General features: G+C 48.4%; 1 protein-coding gene across 1 annotated transcript; it reads right to left on the bottom strand.

Annotated features, from left to right (window-relative positions):
* Positions 1-3,419: 3,419 nt before the first annotated feature.
* On the bottom strand, positions 3,420-17,388 carry LOC134296011 (uncharacterized). The gene is made up of 2 exons (XM_062969759.1): positions 16,852-17,388; positions 3,420-10,425 (listed from the first exon to the last, which is right to left on the bottom strand). Exon 2 carries the CDS (start codon positions 8,956-8,958, stop codon positions 5,434-5,436), a length of 3,525 nt encoding a protein of 1,174 aa, XP_062825829.1. The 5' UTR covers positions 8,959-10,425; positions 16,852-17,388; the 3' UTR covers positions 3,420-5,433.
* Positions 17,389-18,210: the final 822 nt, after the last annotated feature.

Raw genomic sequence — 18,210 nt, forward strand, 5'->3', positions numbered from 1 at the left:
TACAGGCAAGCGCCACTTCCCGCCTCGCCGCCGAGGCTGCTGGGTAATGTAGTTTTTTGGACTCGAACTGACAGTGGAGGGAGGGGAAACATAGTTCTGCAAATCCTCAGTATTCCCCCGGAGTTGAGTGCATCTGCTCTATGGAATGAATGCATTTGGACGCCGCTTTAACTCCCATGGCTGAATGCTCTGGAATCCTGGGAGGTGTAGTTTTGCAAGGTCTTTAACTTTCACTGACAAAGGGTGGCGGTGCCTCACCAAACTGCAACTCTCTTGATCCCATAGCATTGAGCAGGCATGGGCAAAAGGGCCCTCCAGGTGTTTTGGACTTCAACTCCCACAATTCCTAACAGCCGGTAGTATATATAGTATAGATGCCTCCCTAAATTTGCCTCCCTCTATAGTATAGATGCCTCCCTAAATTTCAGATCCTGAAGGACTAATAATAATAATAATAATAATAATAATAATAATAATAATAATAATAGAATGCTGTGAGTTTTTCCAAGCTATATGGTCATGTTCCAGAAGCATTCTCTCCCAACGTTTCGCCCACATCTATGGAAGGCATCCTCAGAGGTTGTGAGGTCTGTTGGAAACTAGGCAAGTGGAGTTTATATATCTGTGGAATGTCCAAGGTGGAAGAAAGAATTCTTGTCTGTTTAAGGCAAGTGTCAATGTTGCAATTGGCCTGCTTGATTAGCATTGAATGGCCTTGCATCTTTGAAGGCTGGCTGCTTCCTGCCTGCGGGAATTCTTTGTTAGAAGGCATTCACTGGCCCTGATTTTTTCCTGTCTGGAATTCTTCTGTTTTCTGAATGTTGTTCTTAATTTACTGGACCTTCCACATGTATATAAACCCCACTTGCCTAGTTTCCAACAGACCTCACAACCTCAGAGGATGCCTGTCATAGATGTGGGTGAAACATCAGGAGAGAATGCTTCTTGGACATGGCCATACAGCCCGGAAAACTCACAGCACAGCAACCCAGTGATTCCGGCTGGAAGCCTTCGACAACATAATAATAATATCTTTATTTATGTCCCTAGATATAAATAATCCATCTCCCTAGAGCAGTAGTTCTCAACCTGTGGGCCCTCAGTTGTTTTGCCCTTCAACTCTCAGAAATCCTAACAGCTGGTAAATTGGCTGGGATTTCTGGAAGTTGTAGGCCAAAACGCCTGGGGACCCACAGGTTGAGAACCACTGCCCTAGAGGGACTCAGTTGATAACACCAGGTTAAACGTCAGCCAAGTTAGGTCCTTCAATTATTGGATGTTCTATCTGTACTGTACATTTATATGTATATAAACCCTACCTCTGCTTGCCTGACAGCAGGCTCCCTACATTATTCAATAGGATTTGTATCTAGAGAAGCATCTGTATAGTTGTGTTGTGAACTACAATTTTAGGCCCAGAAAAGGAGCCAGGACACAGATTTCCTACACAGGGCCCTCAGCTAGGGAGCCATACATAGGGACCCGTACATTGCCAGACATACATTGCCAACTCTGAGGGTTGGTGCTCATCTCCATTTGTAAGCCGAAGAGCTGGTGTTGTCCGTAGACACCTCCAAGGTCATGTAGCCAGCATGACTACATGGAGCGCCGGTACCTTCCTGCCGGAACAGTACCTATGGATCTACTCACATCTGCATGTTTTCAAACTGCTAGGTTGGTAGAAGCTGGGGCTAACCCCGCTCCCCAGATTTCAACCCCCAACCTTTCGGTCAGCAAGTTCAGCAGCTCAGCGGGTTAACCCACTGCGCCACCAGGAGCTCCATCAAAGCAGTGAACAGCATGTAAAATTTAAGATAATCTGGGGAGACCCTGCTCTTAGTCCCACCTCCTTCTCAGGCATGATTGGCGGAGACAAGAGACAGGGCCTTCTCAGGGGTGGCCCCTTGGCTGTGGAATTCCCTCCCCAGGGATATTAGATCAACCCCCTCCCTCCTGACCTTCCAAAAGAAAGTGAAAACGTGGCTTTGGGATCAAGCCTTCGGAGAACAACTGTAGTGCAATAGATGGATATGGAATTATGTGCAACGACTACTGGAACGGCCCGGATTACAACTGCGAATAGCGTGGTTAATAGTGAATGTAATGTTTTAAAATGTTTTAATGTGTTTATAATTCTATTTCAAAATGTTTGTTTTAATTGTACATTGTTCTAAGGCATCAAATACCAGTTGCCTCGTAGTTGTCTATATGTAAAGCCGTCTTGAATCCCCTCCAGGGTTGAGAAAGGCAGGGTATAAATATGGTAAATAAATAACTACATTAAATCAAGACAAACAAAAATTATGAACATGGACCCCGACGAATGAGAAATTAACAATGTAAGACATTAAAACATTATGATCTCCCGTTACCCATGACAACTAGCATAAAACTAGCATAGCAACATAAATTAAAAACATACCAGCTAAAACCCATGTAATGTCCTATTCCTTTATACCGTGAAACAAACCAATATATATGAGCATATAATGCAGTTTTACATTATATGAGTGTATCTATCACATTGACCATATAATTCAGTTTCAAAGTGTATTATATGGCAGTGTGTATAGGGCCTCAGTCTGGCTGAAAGTATCTCCCATGGCTTGTGTGGGCAAACACGGCACCCCCACTCCTGGGATTTATAGTACGTCAAGTACACACAGCCAAGGGGTCCACAGCGAGCCAGCAGCAGCCCACGAGACCCAGACCTCCCTTTGTATGTCTACCTTTATTTTCTTTTATCAACTGCCCCTAGAGATGCGCTGATTCAGACTAGCGCACATGTGAACGGGTCGGGGCAGCAAATCTCTCCCCCAAGAGCCACGATTCCTCCTGGATTAAATGTATCCCTTTCCATAGGTAATATTCCCTTCCTGTATCAAATCTATATTACTGTCTAATACCATTTTCCCCAGTTGTGGGCAAACTTTGGCCCTCCAATTGTGGGAGTTGAAGTCCAAAACACCTGGAGGACTGAAATTTGCCCATACCTGATTTACCCTGACCTTTCCTTTCCCACAGCCTTGCTTGTAAATGTATATCTACCTTTATATCTACCTAGTCGGGCAGGAAGGCCATCACCTTCTGATGACCTCCTGACTGGACACCAAAGCCCCAAAGGCAGAAAATCACAAGAGAAAGGGATTAATCAGGATTTCATTCAACCACGAACAACAGCTACTGATCCAGAGTTGCATATGTGTGCAGCGACTAACTATCCAAATGAGAAATATTTCATCAGCCTCTTCTATTAAATGTATCATTTCTAACTTGGTCCAAGAAGACTATCCCCTTGGCTGCCCTCCTCTATCCTCAACTTGCCTCATGTCCCAATATTTAAGGATCATTGTGTAGCGGAACCTTTGTGCTCCGGTCCTTGTTTGAGCGCAGTGGAGGAATGGAGACGGACAACTGAAGGAATTCCAAGAAAGCAGTTTTATTTCGCTAATGGCCACTAGGGTTCCCCCTAGCACAAAGTAAGTGCTTCTCCAGGGGAACCCCCAGTGGCGGGCTGAGAAAATATTTATACACACTACAGGGTTCGGGTTATGCCCGCCCACAAGCAAATTCATTGGCTTAGAGTTGTGACGCTGCCCAATCAGTGCTGACCAGCAGGCCGGCTGCACTCTTTCTGTGCCGTGCTCACAAATCATTCAGAGCGCCTGCGTACGCATGCGCTGTTTGTTTATCTTTAGCTTTCATTTCTTCAGAAACACATGATTTCCCAGAAGTCACATGTTTCTGTGAGTTTATGCACCCGGGTCGCTAGCTGTCGCCATCTCTGCCCATATATGGTATTTCCTGGGGTTCTTTAACCTCCCGCCTCACTCCCCCATTTTCTTTTTGCGAAGCGCATGTACAAAAGCTGAAGCAAAGCATTATGGTTCCATCCAATCCCGCTTGGCTTGGAGTATGGCTATCTTTTTTTCAGGTAAGGATTGTGTGACACACCTAGTACACATTTGCATCATTATTGGAGTGCAGCACATAACTATGAGAACAATGAACAATCCTAAAATCCCTATCAACAATATGTTCTTCAACCATTCTATTGAGGGTAACCAGCTAGTCACCCAGGAGAAGGGAGACCAACCTTCTATCTCCTGGACATTATTGTAAATTAACTTTTGTAATGACTCGATGTCATCTTCAATAGTACTATTCAAGTTATGAAATTTCACTACACAACGCCCTCTAACCATGGCGCATAACCCCCCCCCCTGGCCGCCAGTAGGTAGTCAAGGGCCAACTTATGCTGTAGGGCCATCTGGCTGATTTCTTCTACTTCAGACTGGATTTCCCGGAAAATTTTACCAGTGGCATTTATGGACTTTTCAAGGCGGCAAGTCAGGCCTAGAACACTTCTACGATTTGCTTGAGCTACAATCCCTGGGTAAGCACCCAGTGTCAACAAGCCTGTGATCAGGCCTCCTCCTACACGGGAGGCTTCTGAACCTGACAGGGCCTTGTTAATAATGACCTCATCCGAGCATTCTGGTCCTAGAGGGCCTGTTTGCACAATGTCCCGTTTCAGGCGCTGATGCCTTTTGTGTAAGACCTGAACTGGGAATGTCAAATAACCCACACCGACACACTGGTAGTTGCCAGGGTGATAATTTGTGGCCCATTTATCAAAGAAAAACCATAGATTTGGATCCCTAATTTGCCATAACGGACAGAGGCTTTTACCTAGGCTCAGTTGGGTTAATTGTTGCAGTATGTTCATATAAGATTTTAGGCCCTCAATAGAATCATTCACACTAAATGTAGGATAATCTGGATACATGCTAGCCCACTCGGTTGCGGTTAGATTTAATCGTGAGACATAAGATGTATTAAATTGTCCATGTAGATAGAACCGGTCTCGACAATGGGAATAATTGCCTAATCGGGAAAAGAACGCCTGCCTAGTTCCCCAGTGTTTCCACTCAGAATTCCATATTCCCGATCCTCCACAACAGAAGCACAAACCCCTGGTGGAGGTGTGGTATCTAAACCGTCGAAACCGAGTTTTATTTATTTTTTTCGGTATTTTCGGTATGCTAGAAAACACGGTAGGTGGACCCTCCTGAGCCTTGGACAATCCCTCCAACACAATCTGTGGTTCATCAATTAAATCGGGAAGAAATGAAAAATCTCCTACGGTGAGGGGGTGTTCATATATTAATGCTACCTCTTTCCCGTGCTGCTCAAACATATAATTGGCATGTTCTTTTATCCAATTCCCATGTGCTCTTTTTCCAAAAGAGAGAATAAAACTCAGCACAAATAATATACCAAACACAGTGCGCTTTCCTCCCCTCCTCATAACTTGTCTCCCACTTTTTCCTCTCAAAATGTCTAGCCACCATCTCCCGGAGAGCGCCTTTGTTGGGCCATGCTGCGACATACTTGACCACCGACGCTCCGTTGCACCCGAAGGGATCAGCTTCATGGCCTTGTTGACCCCTTAGGGAGTTGCCGGATGATCCTGAGTCTCAGGTCCTCACCAGGAACTCGCTCCGTCCGCCACTCCTCAGGTGCTAGTTTTACACGGGTGTAATGTATCCACGGCTTAATCTCCTTCACCTTCACTGCAGTGGGGGTAGACAGGAGCACAACATAGGGTCCTCGCCACTTGGGTCCCAATGGCTCAATCTTCCAATCCTTGACCAGAACCTCGTCACCTGGTGAAAAACAATGTAGAGGTGTGGTAGGGAATGGTGGGTTCAATTCAGAAATGTATTTTTCTAACTGCTGCATTTGTCTGCCCAAAGCCTGAACCTGGGCCAATGTCTGTTTCTCTCCTATGAGGTGTTGCTCAGCTCCTGTCTCTAAGGCTCCCTTCAAGTTCAAAGGGGGTCGTCCATAGAGTCTTTCAAAAGGGGAGAGTCCTGTCCGTTTGTGTGGTGTACATCTGATTCCTAATAATGCCATGGGCAAAACCACCATCCACGGCAATCCTGTCTCTTGGCAAAGTTTCCCAAGCTGAGCCTTTAATGTCCTATTCATTCTTTCCACTTTTCCAGAAGATTGGGGTCTATATGCACAATGTAACTTCCATTTTATGCCCAAAATTCTACATAATCCTTGCACAGCCTGTTGAATATATGCGGGGCCATTATCTGATCCAATTTCTAAGGGTATGCCAAATCTGGGAATAACATCTTTCATTAGAGCTCTTGACACCTCTACAGCCTTCTCAGTCCTTGTAGGGTAAGCCTCCACCCATCCTGTGTATGTGTCCACGAACACCAGTAAATATTTGTATCCTTTGTATGGGGGCATTTCTGTAAAGTCAGTGACTAAAGCTTCAAAGGGTACCCCACCCACATGTTGGACTCCTGGTGGCTTGAGGGGTCCTTCTCTGGGGTTATTTTTGATACATGTCCAGCATCTTCGGGCTGCTGCTGCCGTTAGGCTATGTAATCCATCGATATACAACTGTCGTCCTAGCAGATTTGCCAATGCCATTTTTCCTAAATGTGTGTTTTGGTGCATGTGTTGGACTAAGTGCCATGCCAAGTCCTTAGGGACGTAGACACGGGCGTCTGGCATCACTATGAGTTCCCCTGACCACTGACCCTTCTCCTTTAAGGCCCATTCTTCTTCCTCTGGTGTATATGTAATGTTATGTTCAGTTAATTCTACCTGTAGGGCCATTACCTGATGTTCAATATAGGGCAGCCTAGCTGCCTCTTTGGCTGCCAGATCAGCCTGCCTATTTCCTTGCACTACGGGATCGTCTCCACGTTGGTGCCCTTTACAATGCATCACAGCCACCTGCCTTGGCTTCCAAACCGCCTCCAGGAGATCCACAATCTCTCCAGCATGTTTCACGCACTTTCCTCCAGACGTGAGGAGCCCGCGCTCCTTGTACAGTGCTCCGTGTGCATGGAGGGTAGTGAAAGCATATTTTGAGTCTGTGTAGACGTTAACCCGCTTTCCGCTTGACAATTCCAATGCTCGGGTCAGGGCAATCAATTCGGCCTTCTGGGCAGAAGTCCCCGGGGGCAGTGACTCTGCTTCCAGCGTCTCTCCCCCCCACCGAACAACCGCATAACCTGAGTGTCTTTGATTATTTTCCATAAAGGAGCTTCCATCTGTGAACAGAGTGTCGTCCACCTTAGTTAGTGGCACATCCTTCAAATCCGGTCGACTGGAGAATACCTCATCCATCACCTGGGCACACTGATGGATCGTGGTGTCTCCTGGAGTCGGGAGCAAGGTGGCCGGATTCAGAGTGGAGCAAGTCTCCAGGGTCACCAGTGGGTTGTCACACAACAATCCCTCATATTTCATTAACCTCTCACTTGTGAGCCAGCGCGGTCCCTTAATGTCTAACAGTGCCTTAGCGCTATGGGGCACCTTAACTGTCAGTGGCTGTCCTAGGGTCAATTTATTCGCTTCTTTGATTAAATCTACTGATGCTGCCACAGCCCTCAGGCAAGGTGGCAATCCACGAGCCACTGTGTCCAATTGCTTTGACAAGTAGGCAATCGGCCTTTGCCATGAACCTAGTGGTTGGGTCAATACTCCAACCGCTGTTCCTTCCCGCTCTGCAGCGAACAGAGTGAATGGTTTTTCCAAATCGGGCAGTCCTAATGCTGGAGATGACATCAATGCTTCTTTTAATGCCTTAAATGCCTGTTGACATTCTTCTGTCCACTCAAATGGATCTTCTCTTCCACCTCTCGTAGCCTGGTACAGTGGCTTAGCCAACACGGCGTAGTTGGGGATCCACTGTCTACAATATCCTGCTGATCCCAAAAATTCCCGCACCTGTCGCCGGGTACTGGGAGTGGGGATGGCACAAACAACTTCCTTTCTTTCAGCTCCTAACATCTTCTTTCCTTCGGTCAGATGGAACCCCAAATATTTCACCGTGGGACAGCACAACTGGGCCTTTTTCTTTGACACTTTGTAACCCTTTTCTTCCAATGTCTTGAGTAATCTCAAAGTATGCTCTCTAGTGCCTCCTAGTGTCCGGCAAGCGATAAGCAGGTCATCTACATACTGAAGCCAAATTCCCTCTTCCTTAGGTATTACAAAATCCTGTAAGTCTTTGGCCAGGGCTTGACCAAAAATGGTCGGGCTGTCCCGGAACCCCTGAGGAAGGCGTGTCCAAACATACTGGGTCCTTTGCCCTGACTGCTGAGATTCCCACTGGAAAGCAAAGATCGGTTGGGATACAGGGGCCAATCGAATGCAAAAGAATGCATCCTTTAAATCCAATACAGTAAACCATTTGGCAAATGCTTGTACTAGACTCATCATGATGTATGGATTTGGCACTACCGGGGTTAGGGGAACGGTGACTTGATTTACAGCCCGCAAATCTTGAACTGGGCGATATTCTCCTTGTCCTCCTGGTTTCTTGACTGGGAGCAGGGGCGTGTTCCATGGGGAACTGCATGGTACCAATATCCCATGCTGCAGAAGTCGCTCTAGATGCTTTCTGATCCCCTGCACTGCCTCTCGACTGACGGGATACTGTGGCTTACATATGGGTCCCATTCCTCTTTTCACTTCCACCACCACCGGCGGAACATATTTAGCTAATCCTGGAGGATTATCTTCTGCCCACACTAAAGGAGTCTCATGCCATGGCCATTGTATTTCTTCAGTAAAAATCCTAACTTGAAACAGTCTCCATTCCTCTTCCATGGGAAATGATAGCTCCATTTGTCCATTCTTCATGAACTGGAGTTGTGCTTGTAATTTTGATAAAATGTCCCTTCCCAATAAAGGGACTGGGCAGTCTGGGAGATATAACATCTTATGCTTGACCTGATGTCCGGCCAGATTGCAGGTGCGTTCCTTAAGGAAGGGGCACTTCTGGGTCTTCCCAGACACCCCTATTACTTTCGTAGTTTCCCGAGTTGGTGGACTAATTTTTGTATTTACTACTGATTTTTCGGCACCTGTGTCCACTAAAAAGTCCAATTGTTGGTCCCCGATTTCAAGTGTGACCATCGGCTCCCCGGGGTCCAACAAAACAAGAGCCTGGCTTCCTCATTCCTCTCCTCCATCCATATCTTCCCATTCTTCTTCCATCACAGCTGCTGCAGCTATCACCTCTCTTGCAGGAAAAGGTACGTAGTTCCCACGCCCTCTTCCCCTTCCTGGGTTTCTTCCTCTCTCAGGCCTTCCTCTTTCTCTCGGTCCTTCCTGACTTCCTTCTCTTCCTTCTGGGCATTCACCTTTCCAGTGTCCAAACTTCTTACATTTAGCACATTGGTCTCGACCTAACCTCCGAGGGGGCCCTCTTCTTCCTCCTTGTCCCCCTCTGGCATATCCTCCTCTTCCTCTCTGTCCACTTGCACTTTGTTCCATCATGGTAACTAATGCTTGGTATTCCTGCTTCTTCTTCCTGTCCTTCTTCTCTTCTTCTACCTGGTCCCTCGCCATATAAACTTGATCTGCGAGTGCCAACAATTCATTCATAGTCTTTCCTAGAAATCCTGGTTGCTTTTGAATCTTTCTCCGGATGTCAGGAGCCGCTTGACTGATAAAAGACTGTTGAATCGCCCTCCTACCGTTTTCATCCTCCAAATTATATGGGCTATACTTTCTATATGCTGCCTCCAGCCTTTCCAAAAAGGCTGTTGGTGACTCAGATTTTTCCTGTACCACTCCCTGAATTTTTACAATGTTGACGGGTCGCGGCGGGCCCCTCTTTACCGCTTCTACCAATATACGCTGGAATCCTCTCAGTCTCTGCAAATGTCCTTCTTCTGCGGTGTCCCATTGGGGATCTATTTCCACAGGAAACCTCTGTGCTCCCCACTCGGCTGCATCACCATCTTGTGGGGCACCAACCTGGGCTATGGCTACCCCATTATTCAACACTGCTCTTCTCTCCTCTGATGTGAACAACATATTCAACAATTGTCTGCAATCTTGCCAGGTGGGATTATGGGTTGCCATAATCCCTTCCAATAGCCTAGCCATAGCTTGGGGTTCTTCACTATAAGATGGAGTATTATTTTTCCAATTCAAAATGTCACTACTACTGAAAGGCACTACCTGGTATGCTTGAACTATCTCATTCCTGTTGTTTATCACAGGCACCGTTCTCAAGGGCATCTGGAGGGCCGGTCCGGTCGGTGAATCACCAGGCCACACCGGAGCTCCATGTCTCCGAGTTTGTGCCGGAGAAGCATCACTGGGCATCCGTTGTGACTTCTTCTTTTCCTTTGTTTCCTCCTGATATTTTTCTAGGCTAGGATAGTGTTTCTTGGCCGCTTCGGTTGACTCCGAAGAGTAGGGTGGGGGTCTCGTTCCTAGTGTAGGTGCACCGGGGGCTGTTCCCTGGGGTGGGGGGGGGGGCGGTGGCAAGGGTGGCGGCAATAATTCCTGTTGTCTAGCCTGTACACTCAACTGTAAATCTGGGTAGTCCTCCTCATTGGATTGGAAAACTTCCTTCTTTTTCCCCTCCTTCTTCACTGTGATGAACCATGGGCCTTGTAGTCCTGCTCAGGACATTGTAATCCCTGATGAAGATGAAAACTTGGGTTTTTTACCTTCCCAGTCTGAACTGGATTCCTCTCAGCCAGATCCTTCCCAGGCAGATCTGGAAACCTTGCACCTGCAAGAAAGTTGTGCCCCAGAAGTATGTCAAACAACCCCAGAGCCTACTTCTCCCGTGTTCTTGCGCCGGGAGTTTTGTAAACAACAGAGAAGTTTGGATTCAGCTTCGCGCAGGAGTGCGAGGATAGCAGCTAAGAATGTTGCCAATTAACATTGGTTCTCGTGAGAATCTTTAAGGAGTTTAACATCTGGTCTCAGAGTTTAGCTTTCGTTTCTGATTCCCAGAGAACCGCTTTGGTGAGAAAGTTGGACTCTATATAGGTGTTTTGCCCGCGTAGCAACTTCGCGGAGTCAATTCGTCAGCCTACGGAGCGAGTTGTGTCTGGACAGCGCGCTCCGATTCAAGCCTCGCTTCAGCTCAAGCCTTGCCTTGCTATCCAGCCTTCGCCTTGCTTCCCAGCCTTTGTTTACCTACGGACTTTGCCTTGTTTCCCAGGACTAATCCTTGCCTTGTTTCACGGATTTTACCAAGTTATTCCACGGACCTTGTTCTTGTTCTTAGTTACCTTGTTCCACGTTCAAGCCTTGTTTCAAGTATCAAGTTATTTCCTAGCCACGCTCAAGTTTTATGGACTAAGGACCTTGTCATCTCCCCTCACTTTGCTTGGCAAAGTGAGTGTTTCGGTTATTGGATTACAACTTTGGACCTTAATATTTCTTATTGGACATTGCTTTTTTGGACTAATTCTGACCTTTCCTGAAGGGTCTAATCCTGGACTATTTTCTATACTTGTTTTTATTAACTTTATATATTCCTTCAATAAAGATATTAGTTAGATTCTGGCCTCTGTGTATGGTTATTGGTGCCTCTGCCGCCTGGGTCGTGACAGTTTGACTCCGCCACCCATAAGCACCAACTAACCGAGGCCAGGATGTCTACCGGAGCCGCGCCGGCTGGACAGCCGCTCAGCTACACCATCAGCAAGGACGAAGTGGACCGCATCCGTGACAGACTCAACGCGCAGGATGGAGAAATAAAAGGGTTGAGGGAGCGCGGAGTTCGCCTCCCGGCCATGGCGTTGCCTACCAAGTTTTCTGGAGAAGCTGCTAAGGTTCATGTTTTCCGCCGCCAATGTCAAGCTTATCTAGAGGCCCGTGATGCCGAGTTTCCCCAAGAAGACATCAAGGTGGCGTGGGTCTACAGTCTTCTAGACGGACCAGCGGCTAGCTGGGCGACGGCCCTGTTTGATCAAGCCTCCCCCCACCTAAGTTCAGCACAACGCTTCTTGGATCACCTTAAGGAGACCTGGGGAATCGAGGACAATTTGGAGGCAGCCGGTCACAAACTCCGGCGCCTCCTTCAAGGAGACAGACCCATGTCTCAGTACATAGCCGAGTTCCGCGTGCTGGCCCACAACACCGGCTGGAACGATGTAGCCCTCAGAGGACAATTTCGGGAGGGTCTCAACATTGAAATGCTGGAAGAAATCTCCAAGGTGGATCCTCCCCAGACCCTCGAGGCACTCATTGATCAATGTTTACGGGCTGAAGTCATGATTGCCAACAGGAAACAATGGGTTCGAGGCCAGGGCGGTAGAGCCGGGGCAAAACCCCCCGCTCCCGCCAGTGTTCAGCCACGTCCGGTGTGGAGACCCCCGCCGCCAACCCCATACCCCAGAGGAGGCGAGGAGGTGCCGATGCAGTTGGGCAATGTACGTCCCAGACTAGATGCCGCCGAGAAGGCCCGTCGTCAACGCTTGAACCTCTGCTGGTACTGCGGGAACGGGGGCCACTTCGCCAGAGAGTGCCCAGCCAAAGGGAAGCCTGCCGCCCGTCTTGCGGCGGCGTCCTCCACGGAGTCGAAGGCGTCTGAGCCGACTGGCACACAGCCGGCGGGGGAAGCCAACGACCGGGTGTAGAGAGGCTCGCCAACCCGGTCAAAAAATCCATCCAAGAGCCGCCAACCGGGGTCCTGTTCCTTCTCGTGGTCACATTATGGTCAGCAAAAAGGGGACCCGTCATGATCCACGCCATGATAGACTCTGGAGCTACCAACAATTTCATCGATAGAGAGTATGCCGACTCTCTGGGATTACAATATCATGATTTCAAGAATGCCCGTGTGGTGCAAGCCATAGACGGCCGTCCCCTCAAGACGGGCCCCGTAAGCCAGTGGTCGGAACCCACCAGGATGTGGATAAGGGAACATATGGAAGAGATTTCCTTCTTTGTTACCGAGGTTCCCCATTTCCCTGTGATTTTGGGAATTCCATGGCTGACACTCCACGACCCTAACATCTCCTGGTCCAACAGAGAACTGCAGTTTGCTTCACCGTACTGCCAAAACCATTGCCTCGTAGCCAAGGTATGCCATGCCACAGACTCCGAGCCCATCATCACCTTGCCAAAGAAGTACTCCGAGTATTGGGATGTATTCAATGAGAAAGAAGCCGAAAAATTACCCCCACATAGACCTTATGACTGTGCCATTGACTTGGTGGAGGGGGCCCCGATCCCGCGAGGGCATCTCTACTCCCTGACTGAACCAGAGCAAGAAGCTCTCAGGGAATTCTTAGAGACAAACCTTCGCAAGGGGTTCATCAGACCCTCTCAATCCCCAGCCGCCTCCCCAGTGATGTTTGTGAAGAAGAAGTCAGGGGAATTACGCTTGGTAGTGGACTACAGAGCATTGAACAATATCACCAAGCGGAACAGCTATCCCCTGCCCTTAATCTCGGATCTACTGGACCGACTTCGAGGAGCCAAGGTCTACACCAAGCTGGATCTTCGGGGGGCTTATAATCTAGTTCGCATCAGAGAAGGGGACGAGTGGAAGACCGCCTTCCAGACTAAATTCGGATTATTCGAGTCCCGAGTTATGAATTTCGGTTTATGCGGAGCTCCCGCAACGTTCCAGCATTTTGTCAACGATATTTTTCAGGACTATCTAGACAGATTCTTGATAATCTACCTGGACGATTTTTTGGTGTTTTCCAGATCACAATCAGAACATGAGAACCACGTCAAAATGGTGTTGCAACGACTGCGGGATCATGGACTTTATGCCAAGCTAGAAAAATGCGCTTTTGATCTACAAGAGGTAGATTTCCTTGGCTACCGCATCTCGCCTCTAGGGCTTTCCATGGATCCAGCCAAAGTTTCAGCAGTATTGGAATGGCGGGCGCCAACTAACAAGAAAGAGGTGCAGCGTTTCTTGGGGTTCGCGAACTACTACCGCAAGTTCATTCCAGATTTTGCCCGCTGGTCCGACCCCATCACTAGCTGCATCCGTGGAAAGCAGCCTTTCCGCTGGACTGATCAAGCAGAGAAAGGGTTCCAGCAACTGAAGAAACTATTCACCTCCCAGCCAATTCTACAGCACCCAAATCCTGGAACCCCTTTTGTGGTGCAAGCGGACGCCTCTGATGTGGCAATTGGGGCTGTACTCTTACAACCGGTGGGAGATCACCTCCACCCCTGTGCCTTTTATTCTCGTCAACTAACCACACCAGAGAGGAATTACACCATTTGGGAAAAAGAACTACTGGCCATAAAGGCAGCCTTTGAAACTTGGAGACATTGGCTAGAAGGGGCCAAATTCCCCATTGAAGTCCACACTGATCATCGTAATCTAGAACATCTAAGAACTGCCCGCAAACTAAATCAGAGGCAGCAACGTTGGGCTTTATTCTTTGAACGTTTCAACTTCCAGATCCATTATGTGACCCCAGCTCAAACCAAGCAAGCAGACGCCCTGTCACGTAAACCGGAATACGCTGCAGGACGCAAGGAGACCTTTGAATCCCAACTGCTACAACCTGAGAACTTTGCCACGCTCACAGTGGGGAACACCAAATCCAGTCCCATTGGTTCAACTTCCCCTACTCCAGGACCCATCTGTGCTCAAGAAATCAGGGCTAGTCAGCAAGCAGATGCCTGGGCGCAGGACCAACTTCGCCAAGGTCTGCATTTTCCCTTTTCGCTTAAAGATGGGCTGCTCTGCTATAGAAATCATGTTTATATCCCACCCGGACCGGGCAGGGAAAAAGCGCTTCGTCTGTGTCATGACTGCAAACCAGCAGGACACTTCGGACTATTTAAAACCATGCATTTGATCCTAAGAGATTTTTGGTGGCCCAAGATCCGCAAGGATGTGGAAAAATATGTCAACACCTGCCCAGTATGCCAGCGCTCCAAGATACGAAGGGAGAAGCCCTCAGGGCTTTTGCACCCCCTTCCTACCCCATCTCGCCCATGGGAAATAATTTCCGCGGATTTCATCACTGACCTACCACCTTCCTGTGGATTCACCACGATCTTAGTGGTGGTGGACCTATTCACCAAGTTAGCCCATTTCATTCCCTGCGAAGGCCTCCCCACGGCCAAAGAAACTGCGGATCTATTTCTTCAGCATGTTTTCAGACTACATGGATTGCCCAAGAGTTTAGTCACAGACCGTGGATCTCAATTCACCTCTCGTTTTTGGAAGGCACTACAAAAACTACTGGGCATAGACTCTCGCTTATCTTCAGCTCATCATCCCCAAACAGATGGGCAAACGGAGCGCACCAATGCCACTTTGGAGCAGTATCTTCGCTGTTATGTAAACTACCAACAGGACAATTGGGCTTCTCTGTTACCACTGTCTGAGTTTGCCTACAATAATGGAGTTCAAGCTTCTACAAAAGAAACGCCGTTCTTTGCAAACTACGGTTTCCATCCACGTTTCTTTCCCCCTGTCATTGAAACTTCAGAAGTTCCCGCAGCAGAGGATTGGCTGCAGGAACTCACAGCGGTGCAACAACTTTTGCTCCAGCAACTGGACCAAGCCAAGGAGGACTATAAACGCCACGCTGATAAACACCGCCAGCCGGGCCCCGAAATCAAGGTAGGAGATCGGGTTTTTCTGTCCACTCGCTTTCTGCCCTCCCACCGCCCATGCCGGAAGTTAGATGCCCGCTTCATTGGCCCCTATCCAGTGGTGGCGCAATTAAACCCCGTGACTTTCAAACTCCAACTTCCGCGTTCAATGCGCATTCACCCAGTGTTTCACCGTTCCCTGCTCCTTCCGGCGGATGGTGTGCGTCCTGATACAGACCAACCGGCCCCCCCTCCTGTTTTGATGAATGGGGAGGAGGAGTTCGAGGTTGAGGACATTTTGGATTCTCGCTTTCATCGCCGCCGCCTACAATATCTCATTGACTGGGTGGGTTTTGGGCCTGAGGAACGCTCTTGGGAAGACGCCTCCACAGTCCATGCTCCTGATCTAACCCGTCGCTTCCATCTGACCTATCCCACCAAACCGCGACCTCGCGCCTCGGGGAGAGGACCCCAGTTTGGGAGGGGCCCTGAGGAGGGGGATAGTGTGATGAACCATGGGCCTTGTAGTCCTGCTCAGGACATTGTAATCCCTGATGAAGATGAAAACTTGGGTTTTTTACCTTCCCAGTCTGAACTGGATTCCTCTCAGCCAGATCCTTCCCAGGCAGATCTGGAAACCTTGCACCTGCAAGAAAGTTGTGCCCCAGAAGTATGTCAAACAACCCCAGAGCCTACTTCTCCCGTGTTCTTGCGCCGGGAGTTTTGTAAACAACAGAGAAGTTTGGATTCAGCTTCGCGCAGGAGTGCGAGGATAGCAGCTAAGAATGTTGCCAATTAACATTGGTTCTCGTGAGAATCTTTAAGGAGTTTAACATCTGGTCTCAGAGTTTAGCTTTCGTTTCTGATTCCCAGAGAACCGCTTTGGTGAGAAAGTTGGACTCTATATAGGTGTTTTGCCCGCGTAGCAACTTCGCGGAGTCAATTCGTCAGCCTACGGAGCGAGTTGTGTCTGGACAGCGCGCTCCGATTCAAGCCTCGCTTCAGCTCAAGCCTTGCCTTGCTATCCAGCCTTCGCCTTGCTTCCCAGCCTTTGTTTACCTACGGACTTTGCCTTGTTTCCCAGGACTAATCCTTGCCTTGTTTCACGGATTTTACCAAGTTATTCCACGGACCTTGTTCTTGTTCTTAGTTACCTTGTTCCACGTTCAAGCCTTGTTTCAAGTATCAAGTTATTTCCTAGCCACGCTCAAGTTTTATGGACTAAGGACCTTGTCATCTCCCCTCACTTTGCTTGGCAAAGTGAGTGTTTCGGTTATTGGATTACAACTTTGGACCTTAATATTTCTTATTGGACATTGCTTTTTTGGACTAATTCTGACCTTTCCTGAAGGGTCTAATCCTGGACTATTTTCTATACTTGTTTTTATTAACTTTATATATTCCTTCAATAAAGATATTAGTTAGATTCTGGCCTCTGTGTATGGTTATTGGTGCCTCTGCCGCCTGGGTCGTGACATTCACCACCATACATTTGCCATTCCTGCACTGTCGAACCCAACCTGGATCTTCTCTAACTACCCGTTCCCACGTAGCAATATAGACCCACTGGTTCGGATGATTCACAGCACAATATTCTTCCACTGTTCGGATCAGTTTCAGATCCCACGTTCCTTCTACTTGCCAACCTAAACCAAACTCTGGCCATTCTCCCTGACACAAATTCCTCAGTCTATAATCTCTCAGGTCCCTTGGATTCCCTGCTACGGCTCTGCTAGCAAAAGAGCCAAAATTATCTAAGATGCATTGTAAGGGAGTGGAGCTCTTTGAATTTTTCCCTCCCATCCTGCCTAATAGAGGGGACTGTCCTGGCCTGGGCACCCGGCCACTCAATGGCATGCGTCAGGAAACACAAGACAGAACCCCTTTCTACCTCCCTGGGAACTTTTTTTTTTGTCCCTCCCAGCGCTGGCGTTCCCTTAATATCTCATGCAAACCCCTATACTTGCCAGATTTCTGTAGACGTTGGACCAACCTTCGCCCCTGGGCTTTTTTCCCTGGATCCTTTTCCTCCTAGCCGGTTTCTATGGAAACCTCGCTGATGTTGCAGCTCTCACCGTCAGTCAGCGTTGGCATCAGAGGCAAGCACCGTAGCCGGTCTTGTAATATTCAGGGGCCCCTTCTCGTCTCACGGTAGTTGCCTCAGGCCCCCACCGCTGAGTTGAGGCCGTCCCGCCAACGGGATCCGTCTCCAATCTCCTGGCCCGTCTTATAGGAAATCACGTCGGGGTCACCAGAAAATGTAGCGGAACCTTTGTGCTCCGGTCCTTGTTTGAGCGCAGTGGAGGAATGGAGACGGACAACTGAAGGAATTCCAAGAAAGCAGTTTTATTTCGCTAATGGCCACTAGGGTTCCCCCTAGCACAAAGTAAGTGCTTCTCCAGGGGAACCCCCAGTGGCGGGCTGAGAAAATATTTATACACACTACAGGGTTCGGGTTATGCCCGCCCACAAGCAAATTCATTGGCTTAGAGTTGTGACGCTGCCCAATCAGTGCTGACCAGCAGGCCGGCTGCACTCTTTCTGTGCCGTGCTCACAAATCATTCAGAGCGCCTGCGTACGCATGCGCTGTTTGTTTATCTTTAGCTTTCATTTCTTCAGAAACACATGATTTCCCAGAAGTCACATGTTTCTGTGAGTTTATGCACCCGGGTCGCTAGCTGTCGCCATCTCTGCCCATATATGGTATTTCCTGGGGTTCTTTAACCTCCCGCCTCAATTGGCTTGTGGTTTGAATGAGTGGATGACTTCGCTCCCAATCTGTGCCTCCCAACTTGACCACAGGCTTTTCCCTGGTGATGATCTCCATACTTGAT

Source organism: Anolis carolinensis, chromosome 2, assembly GCF_035594765.1.
Source record: "Anolis carolinensis isolate JA03-04 chromosome 2, rAnoCar3.1.pri, whole genome shotgun sequence".
NCBI classification, from domain to species: Eukaryota; Metazoa; Chordata; class Lepidosauria; order Squamata; family Dactyloidae; genus Anolis; species Anolis carolinensis.